Source organism: Onychostruthus taczanowskii, unplaced genomic scaffold (assembly GCF_017590055.1).
Source record: "Onychostruthus taczanowskii isolate IOZ18803 unplaced genomic scaffold, ASM1759005v1 scaffold15, whole genome shotgun sequence".
NCBI lineage: Eukaryota > Metazoa > Chordata > Aves > Passeriformes > Passeridae > Onychostruthus > Onychostruthus taczanowskii.
Window position 1 is genome coordinate 13,628,669 of NW_024498685.1, and position 21,005 is coordinate 13,649,673.

Here is a 21,005-nt window from a genome sequence, read left to right on the forward strand (position 1 = left end):
AAAACAATTCAAGTGCCTCATTAACGGGGATAGATTTCCTTTGATCTAATTACTTCATGTCCCAGATATATGGGAAACTCAGAGATCAGCACTGAGAAATCTCTGCAAACCTGGTCACATCCAGAAACGTGAATTTACATGTAGACTTCAGAAATGTAGTTTAAAATGATAATGAGCTTTGTTTAGTCTGCTGGCAATACTTGGCCAAATGTTTAATGAAATCACATTGATGATAGCCAGAGAACGAAGATGATGGCTGTTTGCTGAGTATGATTTAATCTCCATTATTATATGCAAGTGGATTGCAAATTTCCATAATTAAACATCCAGTGCACTGGTCAGATTCTGTTGTAAAGTTTGGTAATTGCTGTTGTTGGGAAAACAGTCCAGCGGGGTGTTGCTGTCACATGATGAGCTTTTGAGGCTGAGCTAATGGGATGCCCTTTAAAAGTGTTCTCCATGTTTTCTGCTTTAGAGGCAGAGGATACCATCATGGAGATTTCATCAAAAGAAAATACTCACTTTTTCTCAAACAACACAATCCTGCCCGTGGACCGATCTTCATTCAAATCCGAATCATCCTCATCCAAGGAAAAGCAGTCGTGTTGTGGAGGTATAAAGGTAGAGTAAGAGCTTTTGAATATTCCAGTAGGGAATCTAGAAAATCTTATAAAATCTCTCTTTTTATTTTTTTTTTAATGAATGATCTCTTTTTAAATTCTGATTATGTCATGTTAAGTCAGTATGAAATTATTAGATGCATTTCTAATTCACAAGAAAATCTTCAGATCCGTATTTGCCTAATGTTTGGCAGTCATCAAATATAATTTGTTGGCTGAGGCTTGCATATTGTGAGATCTTCAAGACCCATCCTAAAAAGTCCCTCTATCTTCCTTATTGCTCCACCTGAAGCTGAGAACAGGGCACTGGCAGACAGATGCCACAGGCAGCTGTGAGTGCAGGTTGCTTTTTTAAGGTAGCAGCCGTGGTATTCCACTGGGGTCTCCAAACTAATATTGTGTTATGGTCTGTGTGTTTCGAGTGCTGTATTATTAAAGCATGATTGTAATGCTCCTCATTCAAGAGAACTTGCATGAGGTGACTTTGAAACTGCAGCACTATCACCACTTTATCTACACCTCTCTCAGCCCCCAGAAGTTTTTGCTGGAGCAGGGACGTCCCTGCTCTGAGCTTCACGATGTGGCTGTGCCTACCTGGTGGGGCATGGTGCACAGCGGGCAGCACAAAGCTCTGCCTGCTGCCTCTGCCTCTTTCCCAACAGGCTGGCACTCTCCTGGTGAGGTCTCAAAATCACCATGCAATGGTGAGATGATTTGAGTTACACGGAAAATGAGTTTTCGGCCTTGCCTCGTTCTTTTCATGGTGCACAGTCTTTATTTCTGTTGTTTTTTTCCACTCACTCAAACACACATCTTCTTTCAGGTATTAATCCAGCTCCCAGTACAGCCAGTGAAATGAGCAATAGTTGCCCTGAAGTCTGTAACTTTTGAATGGTTTTGTTTTGAAATGGAGGATGAGTTGTATTAAATAAATTTTGTACCGTAATATAATTCTGTCATTTCTTCTCCATTTGCTACAATGATAACCCAATTCCCTCAATGAAAAAAATTTCAATCACAGATTAGCCAGTCAGGAATCAGTTTATTAGCTCCAGAAATTGAAAAAAAAAATTATTTCAGCTCAGTTTCTTTCTCTTTAAAGAAGTTGTGTCTTCTAGGATGACATTATTAAACTGATATTACTAATGTGTATCTAGGAACTAAGATATATTATATGATATGATATAATGTATATATGTAGGAACTAAGACGACCTCTCTCTTTTTTTGGTGAACTAAGACTTTTTGAGTTCTGATTAGGTCTTGCTGAGTCAGACTGAAATTACTAAAGATATGTCCAAGTCATGAAGAAGTCTTCTTCAGGTTTTGCCTAATGTGTTAAGAAAACAATAAACAGATATAACAGGTTATTTTTACCATTTATCAACCTTTCTGTGTCTTAAAATTGCCTTCTTTAACCAGAAATATGTGGTGAAATATCTGCTTACAAGCACTGACAAACCAGAGAAGAATGTGAAATCACCTGTACCTCTCTGTCCCAGCCCTAACTCAGGAGTGTCTTTCCACCTCTGCACACCTGGGACAGAAAAATCCCAGTTAAAAAAATTTGTGCCAAAGACATCCAGAAGCTTTTTAAGTTGTAGTTTACCTATACAATTTTCCTGAAAAAAACCCTATGTGCTGTCACATTGCTATTTAAAATCCAAGGGCATAAGCATACAGGAAATGTAAATTATGATAATATTTGTACTGGAGAGTCTTTTGAGAGATGCTGCTGTAGGGAAAAAGACCCAGAGAGGGTTTGTATGTGCTTATTTACCCACAACTGTTTTTGAAGGAGGGATAAACAGCCCTGGATAAAGTGACACAGAGATATATCTGAACCTTAACACAAGAATTTGCATTCAGCAGTGATGTTATTGCCACTGTGCCCTGTCAGATGAGATGTTGTGAGATTTGCACTGGAGGTGAGTACATTGCTCAGAGCAGCTGCTTGCTGGGAGTGTGATTGTCAGAGAGGATTAAGGAGCAGCACAAGGTTCTAGACTCCTATGCAAATAAAACCTTAACGTTAAGGTTTAAGTCCCTCTTAACTTCTTTGTGGGTTTTACACAAAACATCCATATTTGTTTTCATTTGGAGTCAACACCTCCTGTATCTGAAGGTAGAAAGCAAAGTTGTGGTTTCCATGACCTATTCCACTGTGTGGGAGTATCTGTGGAGCACATAAACTCAACGGGGCTGCATTCAGTGAGGGCAGATTGAGGCAATAAATCTGCAGGAACAAAGAGTTCCCTCTAAGGACCCTGCACTCCCACCACATGCACTTCAGACCAGGTGAATTTTGTGGGAAAGGGGCTCAGTCTGTACCTTTGAGGTACATACCAAAGCACTGTGAAGGGAGATGGAGTTTGATTTCCAAAGCCCACTGCTGGTTCAGAAGGATGTGCTGAAACAGATGCAGTGATAGCAAAGAGAAAACTGCTTCTGCAAAACAACAGGAGGGGAGAAGGTGCAAAATGCACTCTGAGGAAAATGCACGTGTTAGAGACTGCAGGAGAGCTTGTAGGGGAAGGATGAGCCTGGGAGAGAGTTGCCTGGCAGGTTCATCTCACAGAACATGTAACATATTTTAAAATGTTCAAAAACTCACCTCCCCACCAAGCCACACCTAGCATTTACCCATGTGGTTACTGGGTAAGATGCTCCCTCCTGAGAAAATCACAGGTTTCTGTCTTTCAACAGAGCAGTAGCTTTGACATCTACCTGAAATTAGCAATGGTTGAGGGTCAATTCAGTTTTTATCAATATTGTTCATAAGAGATTAACAAATCAGTAATCTAGCATTTAATAAGAAATAGGAGAAATATTGTTTTGGCCATTTGGCAAAAGAAGAGGTAGGAATGCAGAACATGTTTAAAAATAATTCATATCTCTTCTGTACTGCCTGATTTTAATCACTGTCTTTTTTTCACAGATATTTCTTGGTGCATTGTCTTTTGTTTATTTTGCTAAAGCACTGTCAGGAAGTTACCTAAAAAGCACTATCACACAAATAGAAAGAAGATTTGACATCCCTTCCTCTTTGGTTGGTGTTATTGATGGAAGTTTTGAAATTGGTACGTGCTATAGAAAGCTATTTTTATTTTCAGGAAAAAAAAAAGGAGTCATGCAGTTTGTTCTGAAGAATAATTGCATTAATCTCCCTGAAACTTAAAACTGAGCAAGATTCACCTGGTAAAAATAAGTGGGACTATCAGCATGATTTTCAGTAGGATAAGGTTGCTAACACAATCAATTCAGCATAGACATAAAAAGAATTGTAATTTGATAAGCTAAGCACGTGGCTAATTCATACTAATAGATGTTTGAAGTGTTGAATGAGAATTTTCCTGCACGGATTTCTGCAGGCAGAAATCCACCTCCCCCACAAGTGTTTGTCCTTTGTGATCTGTTAAGCAGCAGGGGGACAAACCTCTAACTGTAATCCACATTTCCTGTCCAGTCCCTCTCCTTCCCTCTCACACTGAGGTTTCCAGCATGCCTTTGTCTCTTACAACTTCAGATCACTGAATTTATCTCATGGGTGTTCAGTGGACTGTGGTACTCATAGGAATGAAATCTTAGCCTAAGTGTGTAAAACTCTGTTTGATTCCTCCTTTTTCTGCTTTTCTGGTCATTTGCTCTCTTCAGCTGGCACAGGCTTTCTCCTCTTTTCCAGCTGTTTATCCAAAGGTTTATGGTTTTCCTGTCACAGAAGGCATTGGGCTCCTGCAGAATGCCTGGAAAGAAGGAGAAAGGCCATCCCCTCTAGCCCTGTCTCCCTGAAATCAGTGCCTTACTACATACTGGGAATTGTTCTTTTAGGGGATCTCTTATCAACAAGCAGTAAAACTCAGCTTTCCTTTTGTACTCTCAAAGGGAACCTCCTAATCATAATTCTAGTGAGCTACTTTGGAGCAAAGCTTCACAGGCCAAGAATAATTGGAGCAGGCTGCTTAATTATGTCAGCTGGAACATTCCTAATTGCAATGCCCCAGTTCTTCATGGGAAGGTAAGTGCAAAGTGATCCCTGTTTTCCAGCTGGGCTGTGCACACTGAATAGCAGCTCCCTAAAACATTTAGGCATTGGTTATGATGATAGAAATAGGCATATGGGGATGTGGTTACTTAATATTTTTTTTGTGTGTGTGAAAGGATTTATTACTGTAGAGCAAATAATTTAATATGTATACTCTTTTCAGTTGTAATCAGCTTTTTTTAAAATTAGTCTCTGATCTTGACTGGCCACATTTTGGTGTGGTTTAGGAATTGCTGAAATGACAATAAAGTGGTGACTAAACTCAGGAGGACAATCTCAGTACGAGCCAGAGGATACACCAGTGTCTGATAATCTCTTAGTCCAAATTCATGTATCACAGTAAAGTGCCTGTTAAACTGAAATTAATCACCTTTGCAAAAAGAACCAATGGGACAATCTCATGTACAGCTGCAGTACAAAGAGAGCTCTGTTTGTCCCCTGAAAACCACCACTGGCAATGGATCCAGATGGATTCTTATGGATGCAGATGAAATTTGCATTCAAGTGCTATAGCACTGTCTGGTAGTTACAGATCTGCTTGCTTTTTCTCATCAGTTCTTATGAATAAATACAACTTTGTTTTCCAAACAGATACAGGTATGAAAGATTCCCTTCCACCATCAATTCGACTGTCAGCCTCTCTCCATGTCTGCAGGACAAAAGCCAGACTCCACTCTCAGCCTTGGAGAAATCTCCAGCAAAAATAAATGCAGGTGAGAATTGTCTCTGTTAAACCTGGGCTGGTAGTACTTGCTGTCATTAATGTTTCCCAAATCTTTCTGTCAGGAGATACCAGTTTTGATATGAAGGAAGTGAAAGAGTTGTCTAAAAAGGGTTGTGGTGGCAAATTTATAAAACCAGCAAAACTGTACTATCTTTGAGGCAGCTCATGCTAAGGAATTTTCTACCTTAAGCTATTTCACAGTTTTCCTACTGTTTCTCCCACAACAGAAGTATTTTAGGAGGCCTGAGCTTTCAGTGTCAAACTGTTACTACAAACACATCGTTGCTGTCTCTTGTTGTGCACACAGGGTGTGAAAAGGAAGCAGGCTCTTCCATGTGGATCTATGTTTTACTTGGAAACCTTCTGCGTGGAATAGGTGAAACCCCTATCCAGCCCCTGGGAATTGCATACATCGATGATTATGCTGTTGAAGAGAATGCTGCCTTATATATTGGTAAAATAAATATAATTTCCTTTTCCTAATGGATTTCTCCCCAGAGGAAACTGAGTCGTTCTGAATAATGGAATGAATGTTATTGAATTAACTTGCCCTGATTGTTTTGTTTGCATAATTTCCAATATTAAAGTTTATTTAACAGTCATGTACACTCAAGGGACCAAGTTCCCATTTAATTATACCAGCACAGTTCCATTATCTTAATTTGGTGAAAGAATTTGACCTTGGGTTCCTGCTGTTATCCTAATCTTCCTAATTCTTCTGGATGTGGACTGCTGAGCTTCTGTGCACATTCAGTTCTCTGGAAAGTGATAAAAACAGGCACTCTTTTAAGCACTTAAAATAGAGTTTCAGTGGGCACTCAAAACATTCCCTCCAGATTCATGTGGGATTATAAACAATAGTACTGAAGCTTTAGGAAGTTGGGATCACTGGTTTTTTGTGTTCATTGTCTGATGGCTGCACATTCACCTGAAGTATTACCAAAAAGTCTTATCTCATCAGCATCTGCTCCTGACAAGTTTCCAGCCAGGCAGAAGGCAAAAAATCAGATTCTCTCTGTAAAAGATTCAGTCTTCCCAGATTTCTAGGTGAATTTTTTCAAATTCAAAGTATTCAGAAAGTTTGGCTGAGGGTGTATTGAAACATATTAACAGTGGAAAATAAAGCAAAGTGGTTTCTCAGCCTCTTCAGGGCCTACCTCAACTAAAAGTGATCAGTTAACTTTAAAAAATGACCTTTGCTCCCCAGTTACTTTAGTCTTGTCAGCTAAAGCATTTCTAGCAATTGTGGATTGCTGCTGCTATTGAGTTCAGGCCATTCAGTTTGCTGACAATTTTTCCTTCAGTCTGAATATAATTCTCTTTAATTGGATAACAATAAAAAGTGTCATCATAGTGGGGAAAATTTTATTGATGACTTTTTTTCTTCTTGGAAATATTTCAGTATGTGTGACTGTGTCTCTCTTGCTGCCCATCACAATCTGCTGTCAGATGCAGAAGAACCAGTGCCCTTTTTTAGCTCAGGAGTGTAACAATCCCCTGTTTTCCCTTCCAGGCTGTGTGCAGACAGTGGCAATCATAGGGCCAATATTTGGCTTTCTCCTGGGATCCCTGTGTGCCAAACTTTACGTTGACATTGGCTTTGTGGATCTGGGTAAGTCAGAGCACTCAGGCTTTAAAAACCCAGTCAGGCTCCTAAATGCTTATTTTTGGCCAAGAACTCTCTGGTTATCTGCTAGGCATGAGGGGCTACCAGGGGCAGAGTGGGCACTCTGTGAAATGAAATGATGACAGCAGTGTGGGGGTCCATGCAGAATAGGCTGGCAAGGAGGATGGGTGTAGAGGAAGAAGGAGGTCTGACTCTTCCTCAGCCCCAGCAGGTCTGCAGCAGGTGCCTCCAAGAGATGCTCTGGTAAGGAAGCTCTGGGGAGATCTTGGGAGCCAGGAGGAAACAGGACTGAGGCTCAGGATCCTGCATGTGCCTTTTTAATATCCTGTTGTTGACTAGAAAAGTGTTTTGGCAGGGTTCAAATCTCCTGCTTGCTCTTCTGCAAAAACAATAATTAAAAAAAAAAAAATCAGGAGGAAAACAGGTTTTTTCCTGGGGTTTTTGTGCAGAACAGCCTGGCTGGGAGCAAGTGAGTGGCCACCTGGACTGCTCCACGTGCTGGTGCTTGCAGCACCTCTGGGGATGTGCAAGTGGCACAGCAGGGTCAGGGCCAGGCTGCTGTTGTGCCCCAGCAATCAGTGAGTCCTCAGCATGTCCCCACAGCTGCTCCTGTAAAACACCCACAGAGACACAGAGCACAGCTAGACCTAGATGGAAAACCCACCCTGCAAACCCACCTTCCTTTTTAGCAGCACATGTCCTCCAGATGTGTTTATTTGATATAAAGGTCTCCTCCAGCCAGGTCTTACGAGCTCTTGGAGATCTATATCACACCCAAGATAGCTCAGCCACCTCAGATGGCATCAAATCAGCAGGATGGCTTCTGTGGCAGTGTTGGAAACAGAAAAGTTTTAATAAAAGCCAAAATAACAAAGCTCTTTACAGAGAAAAACCGAGGTAGGGGCAAGAGGTCCTTGCTCCTGGTAAAACACCTCACAAAAGCGATTTGTTTCTTTGTTCTCTTATTTTTCTAGTGAATTGCTTAGGCAGGACTTTTTGGCTTCTGTCCAGTTTGCTATCCTTTAGTTTGAGGTGAAGTCCCCAAGGTCCTATGAGATGTCTTTTTACCTAATTGAGGAGAGAAATTTCTGGGCTTTTTTCCTTTTTTAGGAGATAAAGGATAATTTTGTCACTCCATCAACAGGGGCACATCCCTACATTTATTTCTTTCCTCTTTTCCACTTTCTGCAGACAGCGTCACGATCAGCCCCAAGGACGTGCAGTGGGTGGGGGCATGGTGGCTGGGCTACCTGATAGCTGGAGTGATCAGCATCCTGGCTGGCATCCCCTTCTGGTTCCTGCCCAGGCACCTCCCCAGGCCCGAGGGCAGGAAGGACTCCAGCACCTCTTCTGAGCACTCCAAGTTCATCACTGAGGAGAACAAGGACCAAGGCACCTCCTCTTGGCAGCAAGCAAAGCTTGCAGAGATGGCAAAAGGCAAATCACTTGAGTTTTCTTCCTGATTGTTGAGTTTTTCTCTCAAAGGCTTTCAGACTTAAAATTTTTATACTTTCTGAGTCCCTATTTTAATGGTCTCAGAATTAAGGTTGTTCCCTTTCACTCTTCAGCTCCACAGTACACACAAAAAGGTCTCTTCAGTGTTCCCTGGACTTGCTATTGCATGAGAAATGGCTGAGATTTATAAAATTACAATAGTGGCCCAGCACATACCATGAAGCTCTGCAAAAAAATTTCATTCACATGTAGTGACTGTTGCAGAAGTGGTGCTCAAAAAAACCCCAACCCTTGGTTTTTGCTAATTATTTTTTCCTGTAAGTTCATGAGTTAGGAAACCATGTACAATATCTGATCAGAATATAGATGGGCACAGAGCAGCTACAGTACTAGAGGAGGCTGTCTGGATTTAGACAGGAGCTGGTTTGCACAACTGCATTTCCATATTTTGGCTGTGCTTTGCCAAAAGCATTTTCCCTCAGAAACTGAATGTGCACCTCAATTTGTCTGTGCTTACTGTCAGCTGTGCTGAGCACTCTTTGTCCCAAATTAAGCCAAATAGTGCTGTGGCTGTTGAGGACACATAGAAACCAAATCATTCCTGGTTTATGATGGAAAGAAGGTGTTTAAAACAAGAGATCTCTTCTGGGGAATTAATGCTTAGTGCTTTGCTCCACTGTTCCTCCCTCCAGAAATGGGGGAGCTGTTAGGAACTTCAGCAGGGTACTTCACAGATTCCCTCTGAAATGTTTTGCAGTTTTGGATTTTTTGGAAGGGGCACACGTTACAAAGCATTACTCACAGCTGTTATTCTCTCTCTGGCCCGCTTGTTATTTCTGCTGTTTTTTCTTGCAGACTTCTTGCCATCACTGAAGAACCTCTTTGGGAATCCAGTTTACATTCTGTATTTGTGTGCAAGTATTATTCAGTTCAATTCTTTAATTGGCATGGTGACATATAAGCCAAAGTATATTGAGCAACAGTATGGGCAGACATCTTCAAAAACTAACTTTGTTATAGGTAATGCTATATCTGCTTCTTGATATCTTTAAAATGGACATTTTAGAAGTGGCGTATACATGTAGAAAAAATGTATTTTTTTAGGGTATGTTCATTTCTTCTCCTTCCTTGTCTGACTTTAAGTATTAGCTCATAGAAGGTAAGTTATTTCATTTCTGCTTTAGCACTAACTAACTCTGAGTTTATCTATGCAGGAGTTACTGCAAAAGTTTACAAGATTTGATATCTTAATTCCCATTTCACTGGAAATTTGAAAAGTAATTTATGTACAATGCAAGAAAATAATTGAGAAATAATTTAAAAATATTTTACATAAATTTATTCATCAGACAGATCTGATGCCTTTATGGCTTCCCATTTATTTCAACAAAAAAAAAAAAAAAATCAGTTCAGTGGGTGCTGTGGGTGACTCTCTGCAGAGATTGGTGTTAAATAAAAGGGAGACAAGTCATATCCCAAGCTGTCCCTTACAGCACAAGAGAGAAAAGCTGCTTCAGCCTTTGGGTTACAGAAATCAACATTTTTGTAGCTGACTTCATGAGGGTGGACTGGACTGCCCAATTCTGGGTTCAGCTCCAGAGGTCCAGGGCTTCAATAGCATTAACAGCAAAGAGGTTTACATCTCCCCACCCCAGAGGGAACTGCCTCGTTCCAGAGCAGCATTAGTTGCACAGCAACAGAGGTATATATGTGCAGAAAAGCTGTAATGATCCATTGTGCTATGTTAATTCCCTTCAAGATAGAAGCTGGAATTTCCTGGCACGAAACTCCTCAAAGCGAGGAGAAATCTTCAAGTACAGTTGATGGCCAAAGAAAGTCCAGAAAACAATCCCTACATTCAGTATAGTACTTCTCATTGTATTTAAATATTTTCTGGAGCTAAGCTTTCAGGTATGTGCAAACTGAGTGAGGATTAAGAACCATTTGATTTCTCTGAGCACAGGGACTGTATCCAACAGAGAGTGTGTGATGGCTTGGTTAGGGAAGGATCCTGCTGAGTGGCTGTCCCTGCAATAAGGTGATTTTTCTTCCTCCTTTTCCTTTCTCTCCAAATCCACCCTTCTTAGGAAACCTGAGGGCTGACTCAAACTCACAGTTCTTATTTCTCTTTCACAACCTCTTTTACTTTCTTCTTCTTTAAAACAAAACAAAACAAAACAAAACAAAACCAGTTTCTATCACAATCTGAGATATCAAAATTGTCAGAGCAATTTGAAGCAATAAAAAAAAATTAAAAGGCAGGTCTTGCTCTGGCTCTCATAACATTAGATAAAACTAAATTTGTCCTCTAGGAATCAGCAGATGACTCCACTGGCAAACTAATTGTGGAAAAAAACACCTAGCTTAAGAAATTGGAAGAGCATTATCTAAACTTTATCCATAATCTCTCTGTCAAAGAACCAGCATAAAACACGACCTTGGGAGTAAGTTTTACAAAGCACCTAAGGTCCCAGCACCTTTGTAACACTCCAAGGATCAGTCTAAGTCTGGACAAAATGAGATGCCCTCACTGAAGATCTTTTATGTTTTGCTCCTTCATCGGATTGCTGCAGCTGTTTTTGTGGCTGACAAGGTTAGTCCTTTGAGCTGGGGTTTTCATCAATACAGAATTTTCTGTTTGATTTCAGGTCTTATTAACATTCCTGCTGTGGCCTTTGGCATATTCTCTGGAGGACTGATCATGAAGAGGTTCGGAGTCGGTGTTGTAGGGGCTGCAAAGCTTTCCCTGGGATCATCTTTCTTTGGTTACCTTTTGCTGCTCTCGTTGTTTGCCATGGGCTGCGGGAACTCGGAGGTGGCCGGGCTGACCGTGTCCTACCACGGGTATGCTGGCAGGGCAGAAAGGGCTTCTGCAAACCCAGCTCCTTCCTCATTTTGTTTCACAAAGTAGGTCTTGTTGAAAAGAGAGTGGCTGACCTGAATGTGCTTCCCAGAAATGTGATTCAAATCGGTGGAAACCACTCTGTTACAGCGGGTGTTGTGTCATGGCCCTCTCACGATTGTGGCATAAACCGGTGGGGTTTATGTCACAAGTGCAGATTATTTTTCTGATTACTTTTTAATTACTATTGCCATGGGACCCATCCTTTGAGCCCAGTGATTCCTGGAAATGTGAGTAACTCAGTAGGGGGGAAGAGGTTCAATTAATTGTTTCTTGCCTTTGTGTGCCACTGAACAATGAATGGCATTTAATAGCCTTTGAATGCAAAACATGAGGATTCATGGATTAACCATGATGTTAACCATGAGTTATACCTGAGGCTAACATTTTACCCATACTATTACTCTGTAAAACTAACTTTTTGGGAGGAGTTTCCAGCACTGACTCACAGCAGCTGCTCCACTGGTGTCTGATGACTGAATTTGGCAGAGTTGTCATGTAAGGTATCAGACTCTCAGTTTGGATGGATCCCATTCTGATCAGTTCCTTGCTGACTTCTACAGAGACCATTTTCCCTGAGTAACTCACTCCTTTCTGTGCCACTTGTTGTGTTAAAGCTGCATAACTAAAACCTTAGAAAATCTGAGAAAATGCATTAATATAAATTGTTAGTCGTCCCTCTTAATAAAGTAAAGATTTATCTTGGTAGTGTGATAGTGTGAAAACCTTTGGATAAAAGAGAAATGAGGATTTACACTGCTGTGTGGATGTGAAGAGACAAACTTTTATGGGCTACAGAGGGAAGGTGTGGCCAGGTGCTCCTGGCAGAGAGCATCACCCTGGAGGTGATCCTGGCCTCATGGTTTTCCGTGGTTCACATCTGCTGGGCAGCACCTCTGCAGCTTCTCTTTTTTCCACAGAGCTAAACCGATGAGTGACCACGAGCAAGCCCTGTTTTCAGAGTGCAACTCAGGCTGCTCCTGTTCCAGGAATGACTGGGATCCCATCTGTGGGGACAATGGGGTTACCTACGTGTCCGCCTGCCTCGCCGGCTGCCGCACGTCCAACGGCACCGGGAAAAACACCGTAAGGCAATCCTCCTCTTTCTTTCTGATACACAGCACAGGGAAAAACACCATAAAATCCTTCATTTCCCTGTGAGCTGGGATCATTCTTTCTGATACAAGGCATAAGACAATCCTTCATTTCCATTTGAGGTGGGATCTTTCTTTCTGATACAATGCACTGGGAGAAACACCATAAGACAATCCTTTATTTCTCTGTGAAGTGGGATCTTTCTTTCTGATACAAGGCATAAGACAATCCTTCGTTTCTATTTGAGGTGGGATCTTTCTTTCTGGTACAATGCACTGGGAGAAACACCGTAAGGCAATCCTTTATTTCTCTGTGAAGTGGGATCTTTCTTTCTGATACAAGGCATAAGACAATCCTTCATTTCTCTGTGAGGTGGGATCTTTCTTTCTGATACACAGCACTGGGAAAACACCACAAAATCCTTCATTTCCATGTGAGGTGGGATCATTTTTCTGATACATCCAGGTCTGTCAAAGTGGATTTAAACTGAGCACAGCACATCCTCTTCAGCCCTGAAGTCCCCAGGGATTTTTAGCAGTCTGGAAACCAAATTTAAAATTTTTTCGCTTTGCTGTTGCCAGAAATCACAAGCAGAGAATGTTGGAGGTTTTGTTTTTTTTTTTAACTGTTGGCTACTGTTGGAAAAAACCCTAATAACTAGATTAATCAACAGTAGATACTTTATAATTTTCTCCTTCATTATATAAACCTTTTCCTTTTATAAAACATTTCCCACTTTGGACTTAAACTTTCAGCCATCCAGAATGTGCAATTCCTAAACATCCATTTCTCCACCATTTAGGTTTTCATCCACTTTTGTCTGCTCTCTTCCAGGTATTTTTTAACTGCAGCTGCGTGAGAACCTTTGAATCTTCACAAAGCTCCTCAGCTGTGGTGGGACCATGTCAAAAAGGAAAGGAGTGTCCCAAAATGTTTCTGTATTTTCTGGTAATATCAGTTATCACTTCATACACTTTGTCAGTAGGTGGCACACCTGGATACATACTGCTTCTAAGGTAAGAAATAATTCCTGCTAGCACTGCCAAATGTTTTCAAAGTGTTTTCACATGTGACTGGTACTCCCTCCCCTCCTGCTATTCCTAGTATTGGGAAATGTTTTGCAGCTATGCAAGGTGGCATATTCCATATAATTGTTCTCTCCCAGATTTTTCTCATTGTTTTAATGATCGTTTTAGCATGAGATTTTTTTTCCTGTTTCCTAATCACAGATTTATTAAATGCTTGTCCCAGTGCATATTTAACTGCTGGAACTATTTGTCCATCACTGTAAGCTTTGAAGCTAATTTTAGCAAGTGCAAAAACATTTAATACTACAAGTGCTTAATCTGGATTTTTGTCAGCTACTTGCAATGTTTGGATTCAAAGTCCTGCTCTGCTCTGTTTTGGAAACCTTTCCTTCTCAGTTCCTTTTTCCAAATTATTTCCAGATGGGCACATTCTACTTCTCAAACAAAACAGGAGTAAATCCAGTCTAACTAATCTTTAGTATTATAGCTGTGTTTTCTTGCTCCCAAATTCTCTTTGGTTTTGAATTCAATTGTCTGGACCAGGCCCTGTCTCATTGCTGGTATCTGTAGCACATGGACCATGCCAGTGTCAGAACTGGCTGAACATAGAAAAACCTAAATAAAGAATTGTGATTTCAGCTACAGTCCCATCACAGTCCTTGAACCAGAATAAATATTCACACAGAGACTTTGAGAAATGGCTGAGGAGAGGATCCTTCTCCACAGCCCTGCACAAACTCTGCCAGTGAGGTGCACACAAGCTGCACAGCTTTCCTCACACACCTTGCAGGGTTACCACTGAGTGCTGCAAAACCTCACAGCATCTCTCTCTCCCCGAGGGCTCTCTCCAAGAACAATCACTCTGTAATCCATTTTAGACCATTTTTACTGAAGCTCCTGCACAACTGAGCTGTCCCTGTGCCAGGATGAGGATGATTCATGAGTGGAGAGCTTGCAGCAGAGCCTCAGGGTTTGTGCCAGATTGCTCTCTGTGGTTGCTTCTGACATGCTGGATAAATATGGGCACAGAGCTCCTTTCCCTCTACATCAAATCTTCCTTCTATCCATAAAACACCTGGTGGAAAATGTGCAGAACTGGTATCTAACAGGGCCTCAAAATTGTGGCAGCCATGCTCAACCTCCTGCTTTCTTCTTGTCTCCACTGCATAAAAAATTGAGTGTTTGGGAGATGTTTATAAGTGAACATGTGCTAGCTCAAATCACATGGAGCTGCCTACCCTTCTCAACCCTAAGAACTTGCTCTTGGTGTCTTGCTGCTTAATCCATTTAGTCAGAAAAGCTTAGGAAGGTTTTCTTTCTAAACCACTGTCTTACATGAAATCAGAAAAGTTTTATTGGTTCTGCTCCAATGCTTTTATTGCTGTTGAAAATCATTTCACTTTGAGAGACATTTAACTGAAACTGAGAAGTTTTGTGTTTCCCTGCTGGATTGGAGGCACCCACCTTTGATGTGCAGCTAAATAAAACATGTTTCAGTCAGTTCAATCCTTTTTTATTTTTTTTCTCCTGCACTGCAAGTGACCTATGGACACAGCTCCACTTTAAGCTCAGGCTTGCTTTTGTCTTTTTTGAAATCCATCACCGACTAACTTTCTCAAAAAATCTGGCTGAACTGAAGGTGTGCTTCTGTTACCAGAAGGAAAATAAATTTTCCTTGACACAAATAGCCCCAAGGTCAAGTTTCAGGTTTCATTATGTATTTTTTCCAATGATCACTTTTAAAAAATATTCAATATTCAGTCATCTCTGTTAAGATTCCAGCACTTAAGCAAGCTGATGTTTTCAGATGAGCAGATATCATTGCACCTGCCATGGAGGACAAAAGCAGCTAAATCCCTAAAAGCCTATAAGATATAGTGACATTTACTTTGATGGTTTGCACACTGAAGCCATTAAAATACGCTTACAGCTGGTGACCAAGTCAATTGCTGAAATGTCATTTTGGTGGTATTAGTGTAATTACAGTAGCCAAAGAACTTGGGAAAGCCCTGAAATTTTTGAGAAAAAAGCCCTGCAGTTCAGATAGCTGTTGTTCAAGCACCAGCTATTAATAGCAGGGGATTAGGCAGTGAAAAGGAAGTCTCAGATCTCCCTAAGAGGTCTGGCTATCACTCAGGATCACAAAGAGCTCCTGTTTCCTTGCAAAGACAATACAAAGAATAAAACAATTTTTTTTTTCATCTGAAGGCGAATATTTTTTTGGAGGATATAAATCCTGTGGAACACATATCAAACATCCAGTTATTGGTTTTATTTTCCACTTTTTGCTTTCTATGCCCTCAGATTTGTTTAGAGGGACTCTAGGCTGAGGAGTGCTTGTGGAGCAGGTGTCTAGTAGGGGAGCAAGACATTGTTCTTCCAACTTAAAGTCATTTTACAGTCATGCCCTCCTAGATGGCAGTGCTTGTATAAGCCACAATCAACAGATTGTGTGGTGATAATCCATGGCCAGGGCATTAGAGAATAAAGTGTTGAAAACTACCCCTGGAGAGGAACAATAGAGTTAATTCTGAAACGTCTTTATTATTTTTTAAAACATATTCCCAATTACATTAATTTTTGCAGGAGCAGGGTCCACCCTAGTTCAGAGACTGCATCTCCAGAGTGCTATGTTCATCCACAGTGACAAACTGAATTTCAGCCCAGTTCATTTTTTAATGATTTCTATTGAATATGACTGTGACAAAAGTTTTATTAATCACCATATTGATATATGTGTTACCCCACAGACCAAAAATGTCCTTGTTTGACCATGTGACTGGTACTACCACTTGCCAAAATCAAACATATGCCCGATTTGTGCTGGATTAGGCACTGTAGTAGTCTGGTACCTTCTGGAGGAACAGCAGGTTGGAGCAGCTGGTGGGGGAGAGGTGATTCCTGTCAGTCTGAGAGGCTCCATGCACAGCCTGCTGTTCCCCTGCCCACCACCTCCCCTCCCTCAAGGAGCCAGGGTGATGATCCAAGGCTGGAGCAGGGCTCATCTGGAGCCAGAAGAGCTGGATGTGTGTGGGACTCACCCTGCAATCTCAGCAGGGTCCAAACGCAAAAATGCTCTGTCAGAGAATGGCCTGGAGGATTTACCTTTGCAGGAGGTGTGATCCTGATCTAGATAGGTGTAATGAAAAGTGAGTGCTTAAATACCTTGTACTAGCCTGGGACTTGATCCTGAATTTCAGGGAGCACCTGACTGAATAAAACCATCCAATGGGTGCATGATTTCATTAGCAGTTTTCTTGTCTTATGTTAGTAACACCTAAGATATCATCTGAAAATCCACAACCATCCTAAAATGTTGAATATAGATGTTCAGAATTTCTAGATGCTGTTCTGTTTTTATCACCCTTTTTACATATTTCAGCAGTTTGGTCAAAGTCCATGACATTAAAGAGGAAAAGGTCAAGTTTCTTTCCTTTCTCCTGCTTTCTATTTGTATTCTAATTCTACACACCTGATGCTTTATTGCTAGTTAACACCTCTTTTATTATTATTATTATTTTCAGGTGCATTAAACCCCACTTGAAATCATTTGCACTTGGTATCTATACCCTGGCAATAAGAGTACTTGGTAAGTCCATTTGTGCTCCTGAGTCAGTTTTAATACACCCCTCACTAATCATTTATCTTAGAATTAAGCTTTGATTGTTGGCAAGAACAGTGTCTATCTGCAAATAGATATCATATGATTAAAAAAAAAAGGTTGGAAAAAGGAAGTTGCTTTGTACTTCATAAATCACATAATTATATCTTAGGCATAATTAAAATACACAAGGCAAATATTTATAGAGATGTGATCCTGTAGATTATGAAGCTAACATCAAAATTACATTTTGTCCCCTTACTCAGCAGCAAGTGTAATAGAACAGCTGTGGCTGAGAATTTGTGATTGCTTTTCAGGCATACATTCATTAGTTTCTAAGGGAATTAATGTGACTGACTACAGGTGTGCCTGGGGACAGGGTTCACTGCAGCCTCACGGTAGAGCCACCTGAAATCAAGGGTAACATAATGAACTGGAAATTCTAAAATCCTCTAGGTCTTCATGGAAAAAAAATAGCAAGAAGAAAGTGTCCTATTTACCTGAGCAGAGTTAGATGAACTGGGTGAGATTACATCAAAGCAAGCTGCTGGCTTCTTTCTTACACCTTTGCAGGCCAGAATTTTCTCTCCAGGCTTACATTCTCCTCCAGCAGCCCAGGTGACACAGAGTGCAGGATGTCCCCATCAGCATGCGTAAAAAGGCTTTTCCTTCCCATCAGCCCCAAGAGCTGCAGTAGGTTTGCCCCTGCCACAGTGGGATCTCAAGATACTTGGAGGATTCCTGCAGCCCCACTGTCTCTGTCCCTTCTCATCCCCACCCAACACAAAGGACATCCCTACATCCAGGCTGGACAGGCTCCATTGCTCTCAAGAAAGGAGAATTATCTCCAATTTTTTTTTTCCCCCAGAGGTGTCCCGCAGGGTGAGGAAACCAAACCATGGCCAGGACTCCTTCCAGGGACTTCCACAGGCTTTTTGATGTTTTGTCATGTTTTCCTGGCTTCCCACAGGGAGGAAAGGGTGGTGTGTGCCTGGGCAGCACAAGGCACGTCTTTCCCAACCAGCAAACAGTGTGCAAGTGTCATTGCTGTCAGAGTGTATTACTGAATGTTCTGCATGAACCTGCCTCTAGATCAAAACTGATCACCCTGGAAAGTAAATTTCTTACCTCTGTTTGTTTGTTGAATACACCCAGCGGGGATTCCAGCCCCGGTGTATTTTGGAGTAGCCATAGACACCGCTTGCCTGAAATGGGGAAGCAAAAGATGTGGGGGAAGAGGAGCGTGCAGACTCTATGACTCCAGTGCTCTCAGGTAACAGCTCTTCTCCATTTGTTCTTTACCTTTTGTTCTTCAAGTACCTCTACACCTGGCACTGGTAGAAGAATTTCTGCTGGAAAATTTGAGTGAAAGATTTGAAACTGATTGAAAAACTCTGACTAACAATATTAACAATAATGCTCACATTTCACTCTTTTGATTCAATCTCTTTTTCGGGGGGAAGGGCAGATCATCTTGTTTCAGTATCAGCTGGAAACAATTATCACCAAATAATTCACCAAAAAAGAGTTGTGTTGAAACCTCAATTTTATGCTAAAGCTTCCCTCAGATTTCAATATCTCTGCTGTCATAATGTGTTATTAAACCTAAATTTTCTCCATGTTGGAGCTGGATCAAAAAATGCAAGGCAAAGGTGCCACAAAACATGCTTGGCTTATCTAGAGGCTTAAGTGCAAAGTTGTCTTTATCAATTTATTGCTAGAGGACAGTAATTGTCTGAACTGCATTTGTGAAAGGCTTCTCCAGAAATGAAGAATGGAATAACAGTGGTAAGAGGAAAATGGGAGAACAGGTTGTCCCTTCTCCCACCCCAAGGAAAATAAACATGAGAGAAGGGTACAACTTGGTTTGAAAACTTGAAGGAAAGAGCAAAATCTCAGCTGGGACTCTTTTGCTAATAAAACATTATGATGTCATTGTTGCTGCTGTTGTTGCTGTCATTATGCCTGTAAAGCCAAAATGCCATCAAATGGTCTTGTCATCACCGGTCCTGTTTATATATTAAAAAATAGAGTAACTGCCCCAAAAATATTAGTGCTATTCTTACTGAGGCACTTTGGGGTGGAGGTCAGCCAATGCCTGAGATGCTTTCTTGAGCACAGACCTCTCTCTACCTGCTCTGGGCGAGCTGACAAACTCCCCTCTCCTGAATCACCCCCTTGACTGAAGGTTCCTTAGCCAGCCTTACCTGATGAAAAGATGAATGTGTCCTTGATGCCTTCTGGTGGCGTGTTGCCTTTGACATGGGCTCTGATCAATCATTTCTCTCTCAGGTATGTGTACCTGGGGCTGACTTTGGTCTTGGGCACGGTGTCCATTTTCTTCAGTGTTGCTGTCCTTTGGGTTCTCCGAAAAAGGTCTTCTCCACAAGATGAGATCCTCTCAGCCAACGGGGAGAGAGGCGCCTGTGGGACAAAGAGCAGAAAAGATAATTTTGTCCATAGTGACCAGTTAATTCAGTCAACTTACTGGCCAGAAAAGGAGACCAGACTTTAGGAAAACTGAGATCTCCACCGTGATTTTACCCAGTGAGTGGTGTTCCAGGCAAAAATCTATCATCAGTGAAGCAGTATCTTAGTAGCCACCCTGAAAATGTTCACCCTCTTTCAATTTTCACTGTGAACCCCAAAAAGCAAAGACCACCAATTTTTTAGCACGTGAACAGCTCTAAAAACACTGCTCACCATTTTTTTCTGCCGAGTGAGGGGATTTCCTCCGGCTGGGGAGGTGCAGCTGTGCCCTCACCCAGACACCGTTTTTGCGGCTGCCCCTGAGCTCCCTCCCTGCTCACGGAGCTGCCAGAGCTGCTGCTGCCCCTCGGTGTCCCCCTGGGTGTGAGGGGAGGCTGCTCCCTCTGCCATGGCACCAGCCAAGAGCAGCCAGGGCACCAAACCCGACTTGGCCACCTGGAAGGTGGAGGGATCTCCAGCACGGAGCCCGTCCTGGCCAACAGCGAGGCACGGGGCAGGAGGAAGGAAAAATGGAAGGAAAAACTCAGCCACAGGCTCTGGGCACCCCATGAGTTCAATCCATAACACCTAGGATGTCGAGTGTTGTGGTTAGGAATCCGTTTTTCCAGTAGGTTTTGTTACAGCACATCGATCAGCAGTAGAAGTTGTTGTTACAAAGAGGCCACAAGAGTACCATCCAAAGGAAACTGGAATGAAAATAGAGCTTTTTTAGATTTCCAGCAGTTTCTTGCTACTTGCTAGTACTCAGTGTACTAAATAATTCCATGCACTTTATGATGTAATAACAAAATTATGCAAGATACATATGATTTATATTTTAAAAAGCTATGATGAGACAGCTTGGGAAAAATAAAATTAAAATTAATTAAAAGACCAGGTGACTTGGGGCTTTTCCTTTTAATTTATTGTATTTTCTAGCTGAAACTAAGATATTTTTGGGGCTTTGTCAATATTTGATATTAATTATATTTGGGGTGGGGAGTGCAAAGGAGAGCTGTTTGATATGAAAAAAAAAAAAAATCTCAAGGAAGCTTGCAGTGGAAAAGATGACAGTGGCACCACAGAGATATCCTTTAAAGCAACCAGAATTTTTGAGCACATGGTGAAATGTAGACTTCATCCTTCACCACACCACTGGCAAAACAAACCCATATCACATAATTTGTGTCCCAGCAGTGACCCTGCTGCCTCTCTGGTGGGGTGCATGAGAAGGGGCACACGTGTAAGAGTGGGATTCCCTGGGCTTTGTCAATGACCAGTGATCAATACCTGTCCTAAACCCATTACTGGGGGAAATGCATTTGTCAGAGGAAGAGCCAATGCCACCCAGATTTGCCACGTGGGTGAGTGTTTGGCAGTGGAATTTGGAGACCCAGTCTCCTGTCCCAGATCTTTGTCCTCCCAGGTGAGTGTCAGAGGCTA

General features: G+C 41.6%; 1 protein-coding gene across 2 annotated transcripts; it reads left to right on the forward strand.

Annotated features, from left to right (window-relative positions):
- The first annotated feature begins 492 nt into the window (after nt 1–492).
- LOC121332782 (solute carrier organic anion transporter family member 1C1-like) lies at nt 493–19,608 on the forward strand. Of its 2 annotated transcripts, XM_041398579.1 has the most exons (14): nt 493–621; nt 3,558–3,699; nt 4,502–4,634; nt 5,253–5,374; nt 5,693–5,839; nt 6,899–6,997; nt 8,204–8,449; nt 9,323–9,487; nt 11,116–11,311; nt 12,290–12,455; nt 13,299–13,480; nt 17,017–17,081; nt 18,249–18,366; nt 19,386–19,608. In XM_041398579.1, exons 1-14 carry the CDS (start codon nt 493–495, stop codon nt 19,606–19,608), a joined length of 2,133 nt encoding a protein of 710 aa, XP_041254513.1. The 2 variants fall into 2 exon arrangements, with proteins under 2 accessions (XP_041254513.1, XP_041254514.1); XM_041398580.1 differs by lacking the exon at nt 5,693–5,839.
- Nucleotides 19,609–21,005: the final 1,397 nt, after the last annotated feature.

Bases quoted from the DNA above. Each gene is read 5' to 3' on its own strand.
- LOC121332782 (XM_041398579.1), top strand. From the start codon at position 493: ATGGAGATTTCATCAAAAGAAAATACTCACTTTTTCTCAAACAACACA. The intron at 4,635-5,252 runs GTAAGTGCAAAG...TTTTCCAAACAG, and splicing joins CCCCAGTTCTTCATGGGAAG to ATACAGGTATGAAAGATTCC. The intron at 9,488-11,115 runs GTAATGCTATAT...GTTTGATTTCAG, and splicing joins AAAAACTAACTTTGTTATAG to GTCTTATTAACATTCCTGCT.